This window comes from Crotalus tigris, unplaced genomic scaffold (genome assembly GCF_016545835.1).
Source record: "Crotalus tigris isolate CLP2741 ecotype Arizona unplaced genomic scaffold, ASM1654583v1 scf7180000017678.2327064, whole genome shotgun sequence".
Classification (NCBI taxonomy): domain Eukaryota; kingdom Metazoa; phylum Chordata; class Lepidosauria; order Squamata; family Viperidae; genus Crotalus; species Crotalus tigris.
The window spans coordinates 825,246-843,200 of NW_024096561.1; the positions used below are offsets into that span (position 1 = coordinate 825,246).

General features: G+C 40.7%; 2 protein-coding genes across 5 annotated transcripts in view; one reads left to right on the forward strand and one right to left on the reverse strand.

The window, feature by feature from the left end:
• STK32C (serine/threonine kinase 32C) overlaps positions 1 to 3,381 on the reverse strand; it is a 212,335-nt gene extending 208,954 nt beyond the window's left edge. The window contains exon 1 of the mRNA XM_039337435.1: positions 2,718 to 3,381. Coding sequence (XP_039193369.1) covers positions 2,718 to 2,808 — 91 coding nt within the window. The 5' untranslated portion in view covers positions 2,809 to 3,381. The remainder of the gene's footprint in view (positions 1 to 2,717) is intronic.
• An 8,250-nt stretch (positions 3,382 to 11,631) lies between these two features.
• The window catches only part of LRRC27 (leucine rich repeat containing 27), a 63,363-nt gene continuing 57,039 nt past the window's right edge, over positions 11,632 to 17,955 (forward strand). For 3 of the 4 annotated variants that reach the window (XM_039337436.1, XM_039337439.1, XM_039337440.1), the window contains exons 1-3: positions 11,632 to 12,152; positions 16,492 to 16,740; positions 17,024 to 17,154. In XM_039337436.1, the coding sequence (XP_039193370.1) occupies positions 16,531 to 16,740; positions 17,024 to 17,154 (341 nt within the window). In that variant the 5' untranslated portion in view covers positions 11,632 to 12,152; positions 16,492 to 16,530. The other variant, XM_039337437.1, reaches the window with a different exon arrangement.

Here is a 17,955-nt window from a genome sequence, read left to right on the forward strand (position 1 = left end):
AAAGTAGGCAATATATATGAGGGGTGTATATGTATAAACTTATTTTGTTCTAGGTACCTTTGTGTCCTAAAATGTCTAACCAAACTGGTGGGCAGAAAAGTTTACAAAGGAAAAAATATATAATGATCCTTGAAGCAATGCTATATGACATTCAGAGATGACTCATGACAGTTGCATTGCATTTCACTCCCCTTTGGGGACTTCCTTAGATATTAAGTCTCTTTTTCAGATTCCAGTTCCAGCAAAACTTCTATGCAGCCTCAGAGTAAGAAGGAAGCTATACGTCTCCGTGTTAGAAAGATCGTTTAAAAAAAAAAAGTGGGTGTCTTTCACTTCACTTCATTAATTACTTTCATCCTACAGTCAGAAGAGCAGGAAGTAGACCTGCAAGCTTTCATTTTGGGAGTAGTCTGAGAGTAAAATAACACCTGGACTTTTTTTTTACTTCAAGAGAACGAAGTTGACTTTAGCACATTTTCTCAAAATCATTAAATGCAAAACAGTAATCATAACACATTAATCATACGTGGAAAAACAATTGAAATATTTCAGTCCCCCTGCCTTTGATGCATTTTACAGAATCTGTATGTCAGGGAGAAGGCTACAGCACAGTGGCAGAATGCCTATTTTGAATGCAAAGGTTGCAGGTCCAATCCATGAGAGACAGGGCTGGAAAAGCTTCTTGTCTGGCAACCAGGCTAGTCAGTGACAGACTGAGGTAAACTAAGCATGAAATAGAACTCACATTAAGAGAGGCTAAGTGCAAGAAGAGTTGCTGATTCTAGAATAATGGAGTACAAATTAAATTTAAAAAAGTGTGGTGGAACCACCTGGTGAAGGAGAGAAGGCCCCAATTGGGAAGAAGGGCAGGATTAAAAGACATTTCAGGTTACAGACTATAGGGGCAAGAAAACCTTTTAGGTCAAATCCTTAGGTCTAAATTTCCTAAGGGAAGGCAGACAGCCTGGCAAGATTCTCGTAAAGTGGTGATCAAAGAAACCTGTATGACCCATTCTTGGAGGTGTTCTGGTTGCTTGAACCTGACAAAAAGTGAGACTTTGTGTATCTAAAGTGTTCGAACAACTCTTGATCCTCAGTTCCAGAAATGAAATAACCAGACATTATTACTCTAAAAACCATTCTCTTACACACGTTATATTAAAAGACTGTAATTAAGATTGATTTTGAAATCAGACAGGTGAGAGGGGGACCTCAAGGATAAACTGCTTGAGAGTTAGAAAAAAAAATTAAGAGCTGTATCACTGCTAAAATCATCTGATGAAAATTTCAAACTTAATTAGTTAAAACTTTACTGATACAGTCAATATTCTTTCTTCAACCTCTAAGCTTTATGCCATATATTAGCAATGAAATACAGCCTGGCCCCTTTAATAAGCCAGAGAAATATCCTGATAATTTTATTTTAAAAAAGATGAAATTATCAACAAATTGGGTCAGAGAAAAAAATTGTTTTCTGCCTGGATGAAATACAGCAAATCCATCTAATTCAAAATGCTACTTTGAAAAATATTTTTACTAGACTTTGGTAGATGCAGTTGCTTGCAGAGAAATTTATTTTTTTAATGTTCTAAATTAACTATTTCCATCAAAACCCTCAAGGAGCTGGCTTCTGAGGACATCAGTGATTTATGACTACTTTCTCAGTGCTACTTAACATAGAAATGGATTTACACTACTCAATTGGTAAGGAAAACAAAGCAAAAAGGTAGAAAAGATTCAAGACAAATTTATACCCATATAAACCAGAGTAGAATTATATGATATAATATGTTTTGCATGAAGGAGCACATAAGTCCTGATTTGACTGGGAAACTGCTCAAATTTCCCCATGCTTATTTAGGAATTTAAGGTTAAGTACATAGGAAGGCAGCAGCCTCTTCCTCAATATTAAACTCAGACTGAACGACCATGCAGAAATTAGCTACTATTTATTAGTACTGTAAGAAAACAGCATATGATAAAGGATAGTTTACTTCTTCAGCTGAGTCTGTAGCATAAAATAGGCTTCTCGTTTCTTCCGAGGGGGCGGAGAGAGGCTAATCCCCATTGTAAAATGGTCTATATAGCGCATTAGTAAACTACATAGTCTAATAAATCCTCATTATAAAACCTTCCTAGCTCTGTTAAGCCCCTGCTAAATTACAAATCCTAGTCGGTCACCACCGAATTGTACGCCGGCAAGTTGGAGAAAAAAATCGTCTAACTTTCTCGAGCGTTTGTGCATTTACGAAATGGGGAATCTCTGGAGAGGTCCCCGTTGCACATCTGCCCCCCGACCAGGCCCGCGCGAGCTCCCCAAAAGTTGCTCGAAAGCTGGGAAACCCGTGAGGCACCTAACGGAAGCCGAGAGATCGGCTGTCCTCCGAAGAAAACTGCCCCCTCCCCGTGGGTCTTCCTGACCCTCTCCTCAGCCTCTTCGCTACTGCAACCATTTTCCTCACTCCCAAGCAAGCCGCTCCCCGCCCAGAGCAGCTTCTAGAGTTTGTCCGGAGCACTTTGCTAAGTGGCCGGGAGATCGCGCTTCCTTTCCCGGAGGCACAAAGGGGCAGCTTGGAAGGGCCGAAGCGGCTGCCCTCCCGACCTGCCCTCCTTCACATCCCGCCAACCTGACAGAAAGGACGGGCGGCGAAGGAAGCCAAAACGCCCCCGGCAGCCCCACCGCTGTTCCGAATCGTGGCTGGGACGGGCACACTCACCATCCTCCTTCTCGTCAAACACGGGTTTTTTGGAAGACGAGGAAGAGGTGCTGGCTCCCATCCTCTTCTTCCACTTGCTCCAGTGAAACATTGGCGGAGGAAGCGAATTGGCATCCCCTAAAAAGTCCCAGAGATCGGGGCGAGCCGGGCGCGGCGACGGCGGCAAAGCGGGAGAGCCGGAACCCCTTCAAGATGGATCTCGCGTGTTCGCGCGTTGGTGTGTAAACGGGTCTGAGTATCTCGTTCGGGCTCTACTCGCCCAGCTTTTGTCTCCACCGCTCGCTTGCTCTCTTGTCTCTCTCTCTGCCCGGCGCTGGAGAAGGCGGCTGCGGCTGGAGCTGCAGTTGCCAAAGACTTGCTTTGCTTTTGGGGGAACCCCTTCTTCTGCCTCCCCTCCCCAATTCTTATTCCCGTCGGTTACCCCTGTCTCTGAAAAGGGGGCCGGCGTACGAGAACCTCTTCCGAGGAGCCAGACCAAAAGCCACGGCGAGCGAGCAAGAAAAACCCAAAGCACGCTGGCTTCTCTTCCGTTCTCTCTCTCTCTCTCTCTCTCTCTTTCTCGCTCCCTTCCTCTCTTCCCAACCCCCCTCCAAGCTTTGGTCCACGCCAGACGAAGGCGAGCCCCGCTGGAGAAACCCGGCGTTTTCCTAAAGCGAGCTGGAAAAGCCAGGATTTGTAGAGGGGTGGCGGAGCGGGCGGGGGGGGCGGGCGTTTCAAGCTCGAAGACTCCGGAGCCGGCTGTCTTAAAGCGAACGCGACTCGTAGCGCCTCCGTCCGTGGCTAGATGGCGCTCGAGGTGCGCGAACGCGGGGCTTTACCTTTAACCTTCTGAGATCATCGAGATGCTGCTTGTTGGGGAAAGGGAGGCGACGTTCTATTTCGCGAAAGGGGCTTCCGACCGCTTTCGGGTTGTGTTGGTCCTAGAGCAGACGCTCAGCATGACAAATTATATACGCATTAACGCAGCAACAAAAGGAAGGGGAGCTGTCTCAACTATTATTAATGATTCTTTGTTCTCCTGTAAGGATATCGTGGCTATTGCTGACCCCCGCTGTATTAGGAGCCCCATTTATTTTGTGGACTACTTTAAAAGCAAGGATCTTAGATAACGTTGTCCGGAAATAATATGCCTCTAAACACCAGGTCGCCGGAGAGCATAAGGATGATGCTGCAAAGCCATTTTTGTCTCACTCTTCGACACTGTTACTTGGCTGGTCGTTGTAAAAACAGACTATTGGATGAGGCGGCCCTTTTGTTCTGATCCAGGGTCTGATTCATAATGTGACTGATGTAAAAAGTTGTTATTGTTCTTGTTATTAATAAAATATAAGGTGTATTTTCAATAGTATGGTTGCTGTTAATAATTTGGAGGGAAACTATTTGAATTTATTTGACTCATTCTATTTTATTGTACAGGTAGTCCTCAACTTCCCAGTTGCAATGTATGGCTGTGAAAGTTGGACCATAAGAAAGGCTGAGCGTAAAAGAATTGAGGCCTTTGAACTATGGTGCTGGAGAAGACTCCTGCGAGTCCCTTGGACTGCAAGGCGTTCAAACCGGTCAGTCCTAGAAGAGATCAACCCCGACTGCTCTTTAGAAGGCCAGATCCTGAAGTTGAAACTCAAATACTTTGGCCACCTAATGAGAAGGAAGGACTCACTGGAGAAGGGCCTAATGCTGGGAAAGATTGAGGGCAATAGAAGAAGGGGACGACAGAGAATGAGATGGCTGGATGGAGTCACTGAAGCAGTAGGTGTGAACTTAAATGGACTCCAGAAGATGGTAGAGGACAGGAAGACCTGGAGGAACATTGTCCATGGGGTCGCGATGGGTCGGACATGATTTCGCAATTAACAACAACAAAGTCCTCAACTTACAACCATTCTCTTGGTGACAGTTTGAAGTTACAACAGCACTGAAAAAAGTGACTTATAACCATTTTTCACACTCATGATCGTTGAAGCATTGCTTTGATCATGTGATTTACATTTGGATGCTTGACAACTGATTCACATTTATGACAGTTACAGTGTCCTAGGGTCATGTGATCACCTTTTGCAAACTTCTGACAAAGAATGGGGAAGCCTAATTCACTTAACAACCGGGTTACTAATTTAACAACTGCAGTGATTCTTGAAAGCAAAACTAAAATACAGATAATCCTCAACTTATGACAGTTGAGTCCCAAAATTATATTACTTAACAAATGTGGCAAGAAAAATCGTAAAATCGGGCAACACTCACTTCACAAATTTCTTGCTTACCAACATAATTCTTGGGTTCAATTGTAAGTTATATTTTAGCTTTGTCTTCAAGTCAGTCTTCACTCCTTGTAATTGCCTGGCTGTTTTCTTGGGAAGATTTTCAGAAATAGCTTATGCCTGCATTTTTCCTAGGGCTGAGAGAGAGGGACTGGCTCAAAATCCCCCAGCTGGCTTCCTGCCTAAGGAAGAACTTGGACTCACAGTCTGATCAAGCTTTTGGATAAGAGTCTTTGAGCCTCAATGGGCTTTTCCAGTCAATTGAAAATGCTACATTTTCCAAACAGCTATTATAAGCAACTGAAAGTGACAGGTAATCTGACCAGGTATATTATCCTGATGAATTGCTCTCCAAATACAGTATGGTGGTCTTGGTAGCATGGGTAGCCGCATATTTTTTGTATATTTTTTTACCAGAAAGTCACATTATGTATAGACTTTGCTAGTCTCAAAAGAAATATTCAAATATTGTGTGCAATAATACAATCAATGACAATTACAGAATATTCAGCAGATCATTTTACAGATTAATAATAATAATAAAGTTGGAAGAGACCTGGGAGGCCATCTAGTCCAACCCCTTCCTCAGGCAGGAAACCCTATACCATTTCGGACAAATGACTGTTCAGTCTCTTCTTAAAAACTTTCAGTATTGGAGCATTCACAGCTTCTAGAGGCAGGTTGTTCCTCTGATTAATTGTTCTGTCACGAAATTTCTCCTTAGTTCTAGGTTGCTTCTCTCTTTAGTTAGTTTCCATCCGCTGTTTCTTGTCCTGCCTTCAGGTGCTTGGGAAAATAGCTTGACTCCCTCTTCTTTGTGGCAGCCCCTGAGATATTGGAACACTGCTATCATGTCCCCCCTCGTCCTTCTCTTCATTAAACTAGACATACCCAATTCCAGCAACCTTTCCTTATATGTTTTAGCCTCCAGTCCCCTAATCATCTTTGTTGCTCTTCTCTGTACTCTTTCTAGAGTGTCAACATCTTTTTTACATTGTGGTGACCAAAACTGGATGCAGTATTCCAAGTGTGGTCTTACCAAGGCATTGTAAAGTTGTATTAACACGTGATCTTGCTTCTTGAGTTGTTTTCCCCTTGAGGATTCTTATCCATGGAATCCTTCCAAAGCTCTCTCTAAGTTTATTGAAATTAGCTCTCTTAAAGTCTAAGACTCTAGTTCGACTGTGTTCTGTTGCTTGTACTTGTATAATGTTGAATTCCAATAAGAATAAGATTAAGAATAAAGAGTATTGCAGAGCTGTGGTTGAAAATTCTAATAACCTAATGACAGATCGAATAAAAATTGGTCTGTATATCTCTGCCACCAGGCTAATTCTAAATAAATTTACTGAAAAGCAATGCTCCAGACTTTAAAAGTGCAAACGATTGTAGCCTTAAAACATTTATTAAGTTAGGTCAACTTCTATACCATTAGCACTTCAACAAAAGTGTGAAATTATTAATACAATAAATTCTACAGGGAAAGTTATATTCCTTTGTTGCAGCAATAACACCCAAAATCTATTTGGCTTTCTAAAGTAGCAACAAATTCATTGCAGGTCAAGATTTAAAAAGAGCTTCTGACTAGCATGGCTGGCTCAGGAATTCTGGGAGTTGAAGTCCACAAGTCATAAAAGAGCCAAGGTTGCCTACCCCTGGACTAGAACAACAGTAATTAAAGATAATGCTATATGTCTTATAATCCTCAAACTAAGTTAACATTCACTGTGTGAAAGAAAGACAAAATTCAGGAATAGATTGGTTTATACAATACACAGAATCATAATACAATTTATTGAAAATACTACAAAAAGCTTTTATTCTAAAGACATATTAGCATTCCTTCAGTTCAAGCATACAAAGATTGTACTGCTAAAAACCTCAAATTTCTATTGTATATAAAAATAGCGTTTCATGAATGTATAGTTTTTTTGATAAAAACTAATATAGTTGATTTAGGTTTATCAGGAAATGCATTTCTTCAGTGGTTTGGGCAGAAGCTGTAAAGTTATCAAGGATTTTCTTCCCATTAAAGTTAGCAAAGCTATGTTATTAGACCTTGGTTTCATTGTGAAGAGAGACAGCTGGCAATCCTCTAGTGTTTGCAGTTGAATTCTAGTTGGCAGAGGGAATCCAGCGGATTTCAGATATGATGACTATTCATTTCTTTGTGACCACATTACACATTGCTGGAGGGAATGAGATTTCAGCTTGGCAGAATGAGTTGCTTTAATTGGTTACTCCCTAGCAATATGCCAAGAGCATTCCTATTTTTGTTCCTGAGGAGCTGCCGTATAAGATTTTAAGAAGTTTGAGATTTGAGAGAGTGAATAAAAAGTGCCAGTTAGAGAAGACTGGCAGAGAGTAGGCAGTCCAATATTTTCCCATAACATTCATTCAATGACAGTTTGAGTCCAGAAAGTGAGGAAAAGGGGCTTTTATTGCTTTCTAGCCCAGGATGGTAGGCAAAGCAGAGTTAAAAGTCTCTAAATCAGTCCTACCATGATCATAGTAATAGTTATCATCAGTGCTTTTTTTGTAAAAAAAAAAAAAAAGTGCCGGAACTCACACACATCATACAACCCGCCTTGCCTACCCTACAAGATTCCATCCAGAAAAGGTGCCGGAACTCTGTTCTGGGCGTTCTATGACAAAAAAAGCCCTGGTTATCATAATCATGATTTCACTGGCCTTCATCATAATTCGATGTTCCACTCCATCTATACCAACTGGTTTATATAAAAAACATGGAAATAAAGTCTGTATTGACATTTTCTCCTTTTCTCTGATATATATTTGAAGTCCTATTGATAAAGCATGAAAAAAGGATTATAACTATAATGATAAATTGTGATAAAAGTAGAAATCTGTGAGTCAGGGTGAACTCTGGTGCCTTCATGAACATAATTACGTAACAGAAGTGGTTGACACATTGAGTTCTCCTTCTCCTTTTGCCTTTCCCCCCTCCCCTTCTCCCTCCCTCCCCTCCCCCCCACCCAATGTTCCCTGATGGTTTTCTCAAAATATCAGCAAGATCTGAACCAATTGGGTCTCCAAACCTGAATCAGATTGATTCTACCCTCCACCTTCCTTGCTGAGGAAGTGGCAATAATAATAAAATAATAAAATCATATAAAAAGTCCTCTTTTTACCCTTGGGAATCTATTGTAGATTAGACTGATTATTTCTAATTTTGACCTTGTGTGACTGCATTCAGACATGGGTGGGTAATTTATGCTTTCAAAGTAAATAACAATATTTAGCATATTCTCTGCATTTAGTTACAGTTAGCTATTTGCATTTTGCCATTTAATAGGATGGAGATGCATATGATGGCCTATTTTATTAAAGTCTAAATGTAACATTCAGACAATTTCAATATTCTTTTTGGCAGAGAATGCTGAAAATCTATTTTCTCTGGTATACTGAATGACTCTTCAAATTATGCCTCTTCACTAAAAAGCTCATATTTTCCGTGAATGTTCATCCTAAATTTAGTAATACATTTAATTCAGTGGTATCCGTGTGACATTTCAAAAAAGAACATCTATGGATAGGTTAATGATAAGTTAGTGAAACTGAATAGATCCAAAATCATTGTATGTTAAATTTATTTGCTACCCATTTTGCTATGGGGCTACTCTGGACATCTTACAAACAGTAAAATGGAAAAAATAATAAATGTAAGTGCAACAATGGTAAAATAATGAAATAATAAAAATAAACAAGGAAAGTAAAATTATATGAAATAAAAGATGGGCAGAGGGGGAGCAGAAAGCATAAAGCAGGGGTGTCAAACTGCCGGCCCGCGGGCCAGATGCATCATCCGGAAGCCGCACCCACCCCATTGCCGGCAATGGCAAAACCATCCCGATACGTTGCGCAATGTCACATGACATCACGAGTTTGACGTGTCTGGGATATAGGATCAACTGATTAGTCCAGTAGTCACCTCCAATGTGGTACTCCCCTATTCGGTCCCCAGGCCAACTGGCAGAGCCAAGTCTTCAAGACCTTGCAAAAGATTAGGAGAGTAGGGGCAAATCTCACCCAGGAGGGCAGCATGTTGCAAGGAGGACAGTGCTACATCAGAGAAGTTGTTTTTTTTTTCCTAGATTCCACCAACCAGTGTTCTTTAACAGACAAGATCCGGAGAAGATCTCCTCTGGCAGCATGAGCTTGTTTTAGCAGGAAGAGACAGTTCACTAAGTAATCTGGACCCATGCCATGGAGGTTTTTAAAAGTTGTAATCAACACCCTGAACTGCATCCAGAAGCAAATTCGCAGTCAGCAGTGGTGTATCATGAGCCATTCTACGGGTTCCAAAGACTGCTTATGCTGCCTCACTTTGTACTAGTTGAAGTTTCTGAATGCATTTCAAGAGTAGCCCCATGTAAAGTGTATTGCAGTAATCCAAATGACAGATGACTAGGGCTTGAATGACCAAGAATGGGAAGTCCTGATCCGGGAAAGCCTGCAGCTGGTGCACAAACGAAAGCTGTGCAAAAGGTCTCCTGGCCACAAGCACCACCTTCAAGCAGATTGCAAGTCCAGGAAAATCCTTAATTTGCAAACTGGGTCAGAACAGGATAGTACAACCCCATACAGAACTAAAGATGTCAAAGACATGGATCTTGAAGCTCCGTCATCCAAAGCCACTTGGTCTTGCCAGGGTTCAGTTGTAGCCTGTTTTATTAGTGATTACTTATATTGTTCTGTCCCCCCAAAACCTCACAGAGTTTATGCATAGGGTTTATATTGGGGGATGAAGTAGGATCTTCCAAATGACTGCTCAAAAGAGGCAGTAGCAAACAGATTCACCTCCAAGAATGCAAGAGGCTCAGCCTTCAGAGGCATCTATTCTGAACTAAGATGATGCAAAAAGATACAAGCTCTGCCCCTTTGTACATGCATTTCAAGACCACAGAGAAGCTGTCAAAGAGAATTTGTGTTGCAGTTCTGCAACATACATTTCATCATTTGCTTCTCCCCGATTAGTGGATACCCATGCCTACATATGATATAATTAGCACAAACATCATATGTCACATTTTAGAAACATTTTATTGAGAGCAACCAGACTGGCGGATACCTGGTTTCGAATAGTCATGTTACATTTTTTCCTTTTAAAAGATATTCTTCTTTTCTATAACAAAACAATGCTTATTCAATGTTATCTGGCAGAAACAAGTACAGTTTTAATCTCAGAGTAATTATAGAATGCCATGTTATCATAAGTTAAAATGTAAAACTACACATTCAGAATTATTTGGGAGGGAGTTGTTTCTGTTGTTATTCTGCAATATAAAAGCAATTACGAAACACGGAAAAGTTAGCTGTTTACTTCACAACTGAATAAACACATGGCAATTTGACCTTGATTATGTTCTAAAAACATACAACTATGTTCTAATACAGATAGTCCTCAACTTATAACAGTTTGTTTAGTTACTGTTCAAAGTTACAACGGCACTGAAAAAAGTGACTTATGACCATTTTTCACAGTTACGACCTTTGCAGCATCCCCATAATCATGTGATCAAAACTCAGAGGCTTGGCAACTGACTCATACTTATGACTGTTGCTGTGTCCCAAAGTCATGTGATCACCTTTTGTGAACTTCTGACAAGCAAAGTCAATGGGGAAGCCAGATTCATTTAACAACCGGGTTGCTAACTTATCAACTATAGTGATTCACTTAACAGCTGTGGCAAAAAATTCGTAAAATGGAGCAAAACTCACTTAACAAATGTCTCACTTAACAATAGAAATTTTGGGCTCCATTGTGGTCGTAAGTCAAGGACTGCCTGTATTATCCAACTGCTTCGCTACTTGAAAGGGGGAGTGTTCTTATTATTACCTTATCAGACCGCTTTAAAAAGGTATCAGACTTGTGATTTCTGTTCAAATCCTGTGAAAACTGTGAAACTCTTTATTCAGGTAGACTGAGGGTGCCCATGGAGAGCCAATTAAATATGCCAATGGGGTAGTCCTTACCCAGGAAATGAAATCACAGGCAGGGCACTTTCAAGGGCAAAGCAATGGCCAGTTTTAGTACAGGTAGTCTCAACTTATGACCACAATTGCTGTTAAGTGAGACATTTTTTAAATGAGTTCTGCCCTATTTTACTACTTTTCTTTCCACAGCTGTTAAGTGATCCACTGCTGTCAATATGTTAGCAACCCGATTATTAAGTGAATGTTTTTCCCCATTGACTGCTTGTCAGAAGGTTGCAAAAGGGGATCATGTGACCCCGGGACACAGCAAAGATCATAAATACGAACCAGTGGCCAAGCCTCTGAATTTTGATCACATGATCGTGGAGATGCTGCAAAGGTCATAACTATGAAAAATGGTCTTAAGTCACATTTTTCAAGGCCGTTGTAACTTGGAACAGTCAGTAAACAGACTTGCAAGTCGAGGACAACAGTATTTTAAAGAACAGCTGATACCAAAATAAGCCTCACAATGTGTTGTGAGGGCTTATCCTAAGAAGAACGGGAGGCGAGGATTCGAGGGTGATTGTTGCCTATTCAAATAAAAAAGCATGCAGGCTCTAGTAAATGCCGTGGGCTGCTTTTGAAGTTGCCAAAAACTGCCTTTTTCAGTTTCCATTATTTTAAACTTGTGCCTAAAATAAAGCCCAGCGCGGGAGGAAGAGGGTGAAAGCTGAGGTTATGAAGAGGCAGTACTAGAGGGGCCGAGGCGAGACGCGGGAGTGACAGACGGTGGGCGTGACTGGGAAGAGGATCTAAAAGGGGGGGAGCAGCTGTCTGCGCCTGCTTCCCTCTCCCACCTGTTCCCCCCCTCCCCTTCTGCGCTATTTTCCTCGCGTGGCGAGCAAGCGAGGAATCCCGTGCAAAATGCAAAAGCCACCGGAGACCCCCAATCTCTCTCCGCGGCAGCAGAAATAGCCCCTCGCTCCCTCCCTCCCGGAGCCGGCGAGGAAAGAGGCGGCCTCCTCCGGCGCTTCCCAGCAGCTTGAGGGTTACTATGGCGACCCCGGCAGCTGCTCCTTGAGGCCTGTTTGTTGCCTTTTGGTCACGACATAAAGCAAGAAAAGGCGGGCGCCAATTATATGCCGGGGCTGGGAGGCGAGGGTGCGGCAGAAGGGAGCTACAGAGGAGTAGGCCTCCCCAGGGCAGCTGTCCGTTCCTCTCACCACTCCGCGGAGTAAGTTGTGAGAAAGGAGGAGGTGGAGGAGATGGGGATGGGAGGAGGAATGGAGGTTTAAGGCGGCTAGAAAGCGCAGGCGAAATCTCAGGGCGTCGGGAAAAACGATGTGCTGCCTTATTGTACCTCGACACGAATGTAAAGCATAAACCAAAACGGATGCTAAAGATCAGAAAGCCAACGAAAAAAGGATTAGCTCTTTTTTTTTTCTCCTCCGGGGTCTGTCATCGACGCCGGGGGAGCTTCACTGGATAGGGTTATGTCCAACCTGGGAGTAACTTAACAAAAAGAAAAGTGATTTACCTCACGGAAGATTTCATTTGGCGACTGCAAAAGAGTCGGCTGGCAAGAGTCGTGCAGAATTAATTGGTTTGCCTTGCTGGGTGGCAGGGAGAGGGCTTGAGGTCCCGTCCAGATTCCTGAGGCCTGTTTGTTGACTTTGAGATAAAGAAAAGGTGACAGGAAGCAGGTGATTTAGGACAGAAATTCAGGCCAAGCACATTGATTGCCAAGTAATTGTGGCTGGCATGGTGCATATACGCATGCAGAGTAGTATATGCACCTTCAACTTTCTTGTCAAAATTTCAGAATTGACTTGCCATTGTCTCCTTCTTAGGGCTGAGAATGATTGGCTCAAGGTCACCCAGTTGACTTGTGCCTAAACTAGGGCTAGAACATACGGTCTCCGGAGTTTCTAGCATGATGTCCTAACCATTACATCAAACTGGCTAAATGTACATGATGACATATAACTGATTGCGTAAAAGCAAAGAGGCCAACAGTAATAATAAAAAGAGCAACTTTAGAATTCAAGTCTGGCAGGCCTTTTTTTCTGATAGTATTGAAATGAACAAAAAAAGAGACAGTTGGGTCTAATGGTGAAGGCCCCAGACTAAAAACCTGGAGTCTTAGATTCTAGTCTTGTTTTAGACATGAAAGCAAAGTCACCCAGTGTCAATTTACAATGTCAAGCTCAATTAACAAGCCAGTCAGACAATTCTTGTCACAACCAATGGATCAACACTGTGCATCTGAAAAAAAAGAACCTCCTCCTGTGGGAAGATGATAAGAAGAAAAAAGATCAAATCAACAAAAACATACTATAACTTTGGATATCTCACTGATCTTGAAAGTAAGGGATGTTTGATGCTGATGTTGCTGTACAAGAGTTTATAATTTGCCATCATTCCCAATCCCTCTGACTTCTGAGTAAATATTTTCAGAAATGAGAAGCCAAGATTGTACGTATCTTTTTACCCTAGCATTCCTAGATATAATCCTGTAAACTGTGTAGTATAATCCAATTAAATTGGCAATCTCCAAATATTTCAGATGATGAATAATACAGATTTTACAGATTAGTATCCTAGGATAAAAATGCATAAACTAACAAACAGACTATAGCAGGAGGTTTCCTATGCATCATTAGAAGGAAAATTGATGAGAATTTATCTTTTAAACTTCTAACATCCCATTGCTTGTACTGTGAGTGAAATCAGCAAAAAAAAAAAGTAAATTAAATGACTGAGGTAAGGAATTTTATTATAGAACATGCACGATAGCAAAAAGACGCTTTGAGTGGGTGGAATGAAGAAAAAGTTACGGTTCTGTGATGGAAGCCCTTGGAAAACAGCAGTGCTGTTATGAAGTGAGAGTTCTGAAGTAGAGACTAAAAGAAATAATTACATGGATGGCAAGAAGACTACAGATAGTCCTTATTTAGTGACTGCCTTCTACACTGACTGTTCGAAATTATGATGCTGATGAAAAAGTAATGTGACTAATCCTGACATTTATGACCTTAGCAGGTCTGTAAAGCAAATGAAAACTGAAAGAAGATCATAAAAATAATCACAGTTTCAGTTACCACTTGGTTAATTACTGAGTTGCTGGTCCCAATTGTAGCCACTAAACAAGGACTATCTATAGTATATACCATAAAAGATAAGCTAGAGAGAAAAAAACTATTGTTGCCTTAAAAATGAAGAGTTCTGTTGAAGTCAAATTGTGTTATTTTCTATTGAAGTTTGGGTCTGAAACTAGAACTAAATTTGTGACTGTCAGTCTCAGTTTAGATACTTCTATTGGGAAAACAATGATTATTAATTTGATTAGGCATCACCAAGTTGTTGAGTCTTAGCAACCAGGATGGCAGATTTTCTCCATGATCTTTCAGGTCTTCCAATGGTGCCCTCATTGCCACTGTAACTGAGTCCATCTATCTTGGCTGTTTGTCATTTTCTCTTTTCTTCCTACTTCTTCCAGCATTAGAACCTTCTCTGAAGAGCAAGTTCTTTGCATAATATACCCAAAGTAGATAATTTGTGAGTGTCATTTGTTCCTCAAAGGAGACCTCTGATTGGATTCATTGAATAGATCCATTTGTGTATTTTCTTGGCTGTCCATGGTATTCTCAGGAGCCTTATCCAACATCATTGTAGCATTCCTGCAGTCTCATGAATAAAATTGGCCCACCTGCATTGGTGACTGTCTTTTGGCTGTCTGACTACCTATTACTACCTACTGCTGCCAGCTGCCCCCATCACTTAGCCCTGCCCCGTTGTACCAAAGGAAGCCTTCTTTCATGCCCTCTTTATCTTGCGCTGGTACAGCTGGGGCCTTCTCTTGCAAGCTGTTCGGGGCTTCCATTTGTGTGTTGACTAAAGCCTCTATTCACATCCTCTCCAGGGCCCCTGTTCACATACCAGCCAGGACCTTCTTTCACATGCCAGTGCAAAAGAAGGCCCCAATTAGAAGGAGGCACTGGCCAGTGTGTAAAGGCCCTAAGGGGTGCAGAAGCCCTAGCTGGCGATTGAGACAAGCCAGCACAAGAGGGAAGGTCCCAGTTGCACTTGTGAAAGAAGGGCCTAGTCAGTCTAGTAGTTACATGCAATGAGATAGCGGGGAAGGCTGGGCAGCAGGAGACAAATTGGTGGGTAGCCAAAAGGGCAGAGATGGAGCAGAGATAGGTGTATGGAATGTGTGCATTTTTTTCAAGCATGGCTTGGATCCAGGAGGTCCTCGCCTAACAACCACATGGGATTCATTCAACAGCAGCAATTGGGATTGATAGAACTGCTATCGCTAAGCAGAATGGTCACATGACATTTCACTTAAAGACTGTCACCTAATATGGAGTTGCTGATCCCAATTAGAGTTGTTAAATGAGGACTATTTGTACCTCATGACATTAAAATGACATGGCATTTGTAGTTCAGTACTATAAAATGTGCAGTGTCACAGATGTAAAAAAATAATTCTCAAAACCCCAAGTCATGTTGTGGCAGAGGTGTGGAGACACAAAGGAATGTATGGAAGGCATCAGAAAATGGAGAGAATATCCATTAATACTATTAGCTCCCAGCATTGTCTTGTTGTTTACTTTGATATGTTATCCTTTGTGAATGAAAATGAAAGAATGCTAGCAAGCTTTGTTGGCATTTGATTTCTATGGCAGTAACTTATGTACTTTGCAGTCTACTAAACATAAGGATCAGTGGGGTGTAGATAGTTACACAATTACGTGTGACCCCTGTTTGTCTTTTGTTCTATCTAGTTTTTGTATAAGAGGTAATTAATTTCTGGCCTTTTCTTCTTGCCTTTGCTCTATAGGCATCCATACAAGCAAACATTCTTTTGTCATTCTTGTTGACTCTCTTCCTAGTAGGGTGTAGCTAGCAAAATGCTAGGTGCTACAAAACCTCATGTTTTACTCTGGTTGAACCTTCGTATTACAAAATCTCATTTTTACTTTGGTTGAATCTTTGTACTAAAATTAAGAAACATGTTCACTAATTCTTGCTCAAGTTAGATTTTACTGATTCCATGTTTAGGAGCACAAAATATTTCCCTTCAAATAGGATCTAGTAGCCAGAGTGGGCCTGAGGATCCAACTGAAAAGAATGTTAGTTTGGTCAGGTTTATTAGCATGTACCTGTGCTTTTGCCAGTTACAGTAATGAAGCCTGAAACAAATGCTATCTATTTATATAAGGCATACAACCTAAAACTTAAAAAGGGGGAAAAGACAGCACTGCCCTTTAATTTTTTGGCAACTAATTTGTAAACCCCACAAATAATCCAAATGAGATTATAAAGGGATTTTTTTTGTGTGTTTTGTTGTGAAGTGCTAGTGATATTAGCAATTTTGGAAAGCAATTCTTATCAGCGTTCAGTTCTCCAATATTCTAGCATTATAACTAACACAATTGTGAAGTAAAACCATTTATTTAAGAAAAAGTTATTCTGCTAATGTTAAATCTATTTAGAAACCATATTTATGTTGTTGATTTACACATATCCATTTTGTTAGTTTTCAGTTTATTATCTTTGAATTACAGAGCTGCTAGACTTCTGGCTTAATCAAAGTTAATTAACAAATGGAAGAAAAGTGGTATTATACAGAAAACAATGGCAGTGGAGATAACTGTCAAAATATTCAAAGGAGGAACGATTCAGTTTCTAGTTCATCAAGGCGCATCCACCGAGCTCTCGAAAAACTTGTATCTAATTCAGCAGTCTCTTTGGATCTGAGTCGAAAAGATCTACAGCATCTTACTTCAGAAATATACAGATTATTTAATCTCAGAGTAAGTCTTTCACTATTGACATACCTAATTAAAGGATAACTGAAAAAATATGTTTTCCCACTTGAGATGTTGCAGTATATACAAATTGCATTTTAAGATAACTGTATATTCTTGATAATCCTTTAAAAATTACTTGAATAATTTTAGCACTTTTTATCATTTTGTGGGAAATTACTACTTTCAAATTATATGTTAAGCAATACAATCTCATAGGGTACTCATCTGTTTCTCTCTGTCTCTCTCTCTCTCCCCCCCTTCCTCTCCCTCTCTCTCTCCCCTTTAGTATTTACATCTGGAAGGAAATGCCCTTTCTGTAATTCCTGAAGATTTTTTTCAGAGCCTGTCAAATCTTACTTGGCTAGATCTGCGCTATAATAAATTGAAAGAGCTTCCTTCTGGGATTGGATGCCACAAGTAAGTTTTCTGCTATATAAATATGTCCACTGTTTTTTAAAAAGGAATTTGTTCAGTAGTAGATATCATGTAACTATGATTCAACAAATTGAGTAGTAGTACCATGTATGATTAAATATTAACACTAATGTATCATCACAAGAACAAATAAAGGCACTCTTTAACTTACAATAGCTCATTCAGTGATTGTTCAAAGTTACAACAGCACTGAAAAAAATGATGACTGTTTTTCACACTTACAACCGTTGTAGCATCTCCATGGTCACGTGATCAAAATTCAGGTGTTGGCAATTGGTTCTTATTTATGACAGTTGCAGGGTCCCAGGGTCATGTGATCACCTTTTGCAACCTTCTGACAAGCAAAGTCAATGAGGAAGCCAAATTCATTTAACAAACATGTTACTAACTTAGCAGCTGCAGTGATTCACTTAACAAATGTGGCGAGAAAAGATCGTAAAATGGGGCAAAATTCACTTAACAAATGTCTCGCTTAGCAACAGAAATGTTGGTCTCAATGGTGGTTGTAAGTCAAGAACTACCTGTATTGGAAATACTTTTGCAATGTAGGGACTTCATTTTTTAGAATTCTTAACAGTGGCCCTGATGGTTGGAGAATTCTGGCCATTGAAATCCACACATTGTAAAGTTGCCCAGATTGGGAAGCACCGTTATAACTCTACCCTTCAGCGATTCTTTGTCCTTAGAATAGCTTGGCTGACATTAGGAAATGCTACACCCCCACCCCCATTTATGAAAGACAGATGAAATTAAAAAGCTCCAACGTTTCTTCTCCATTGCTTT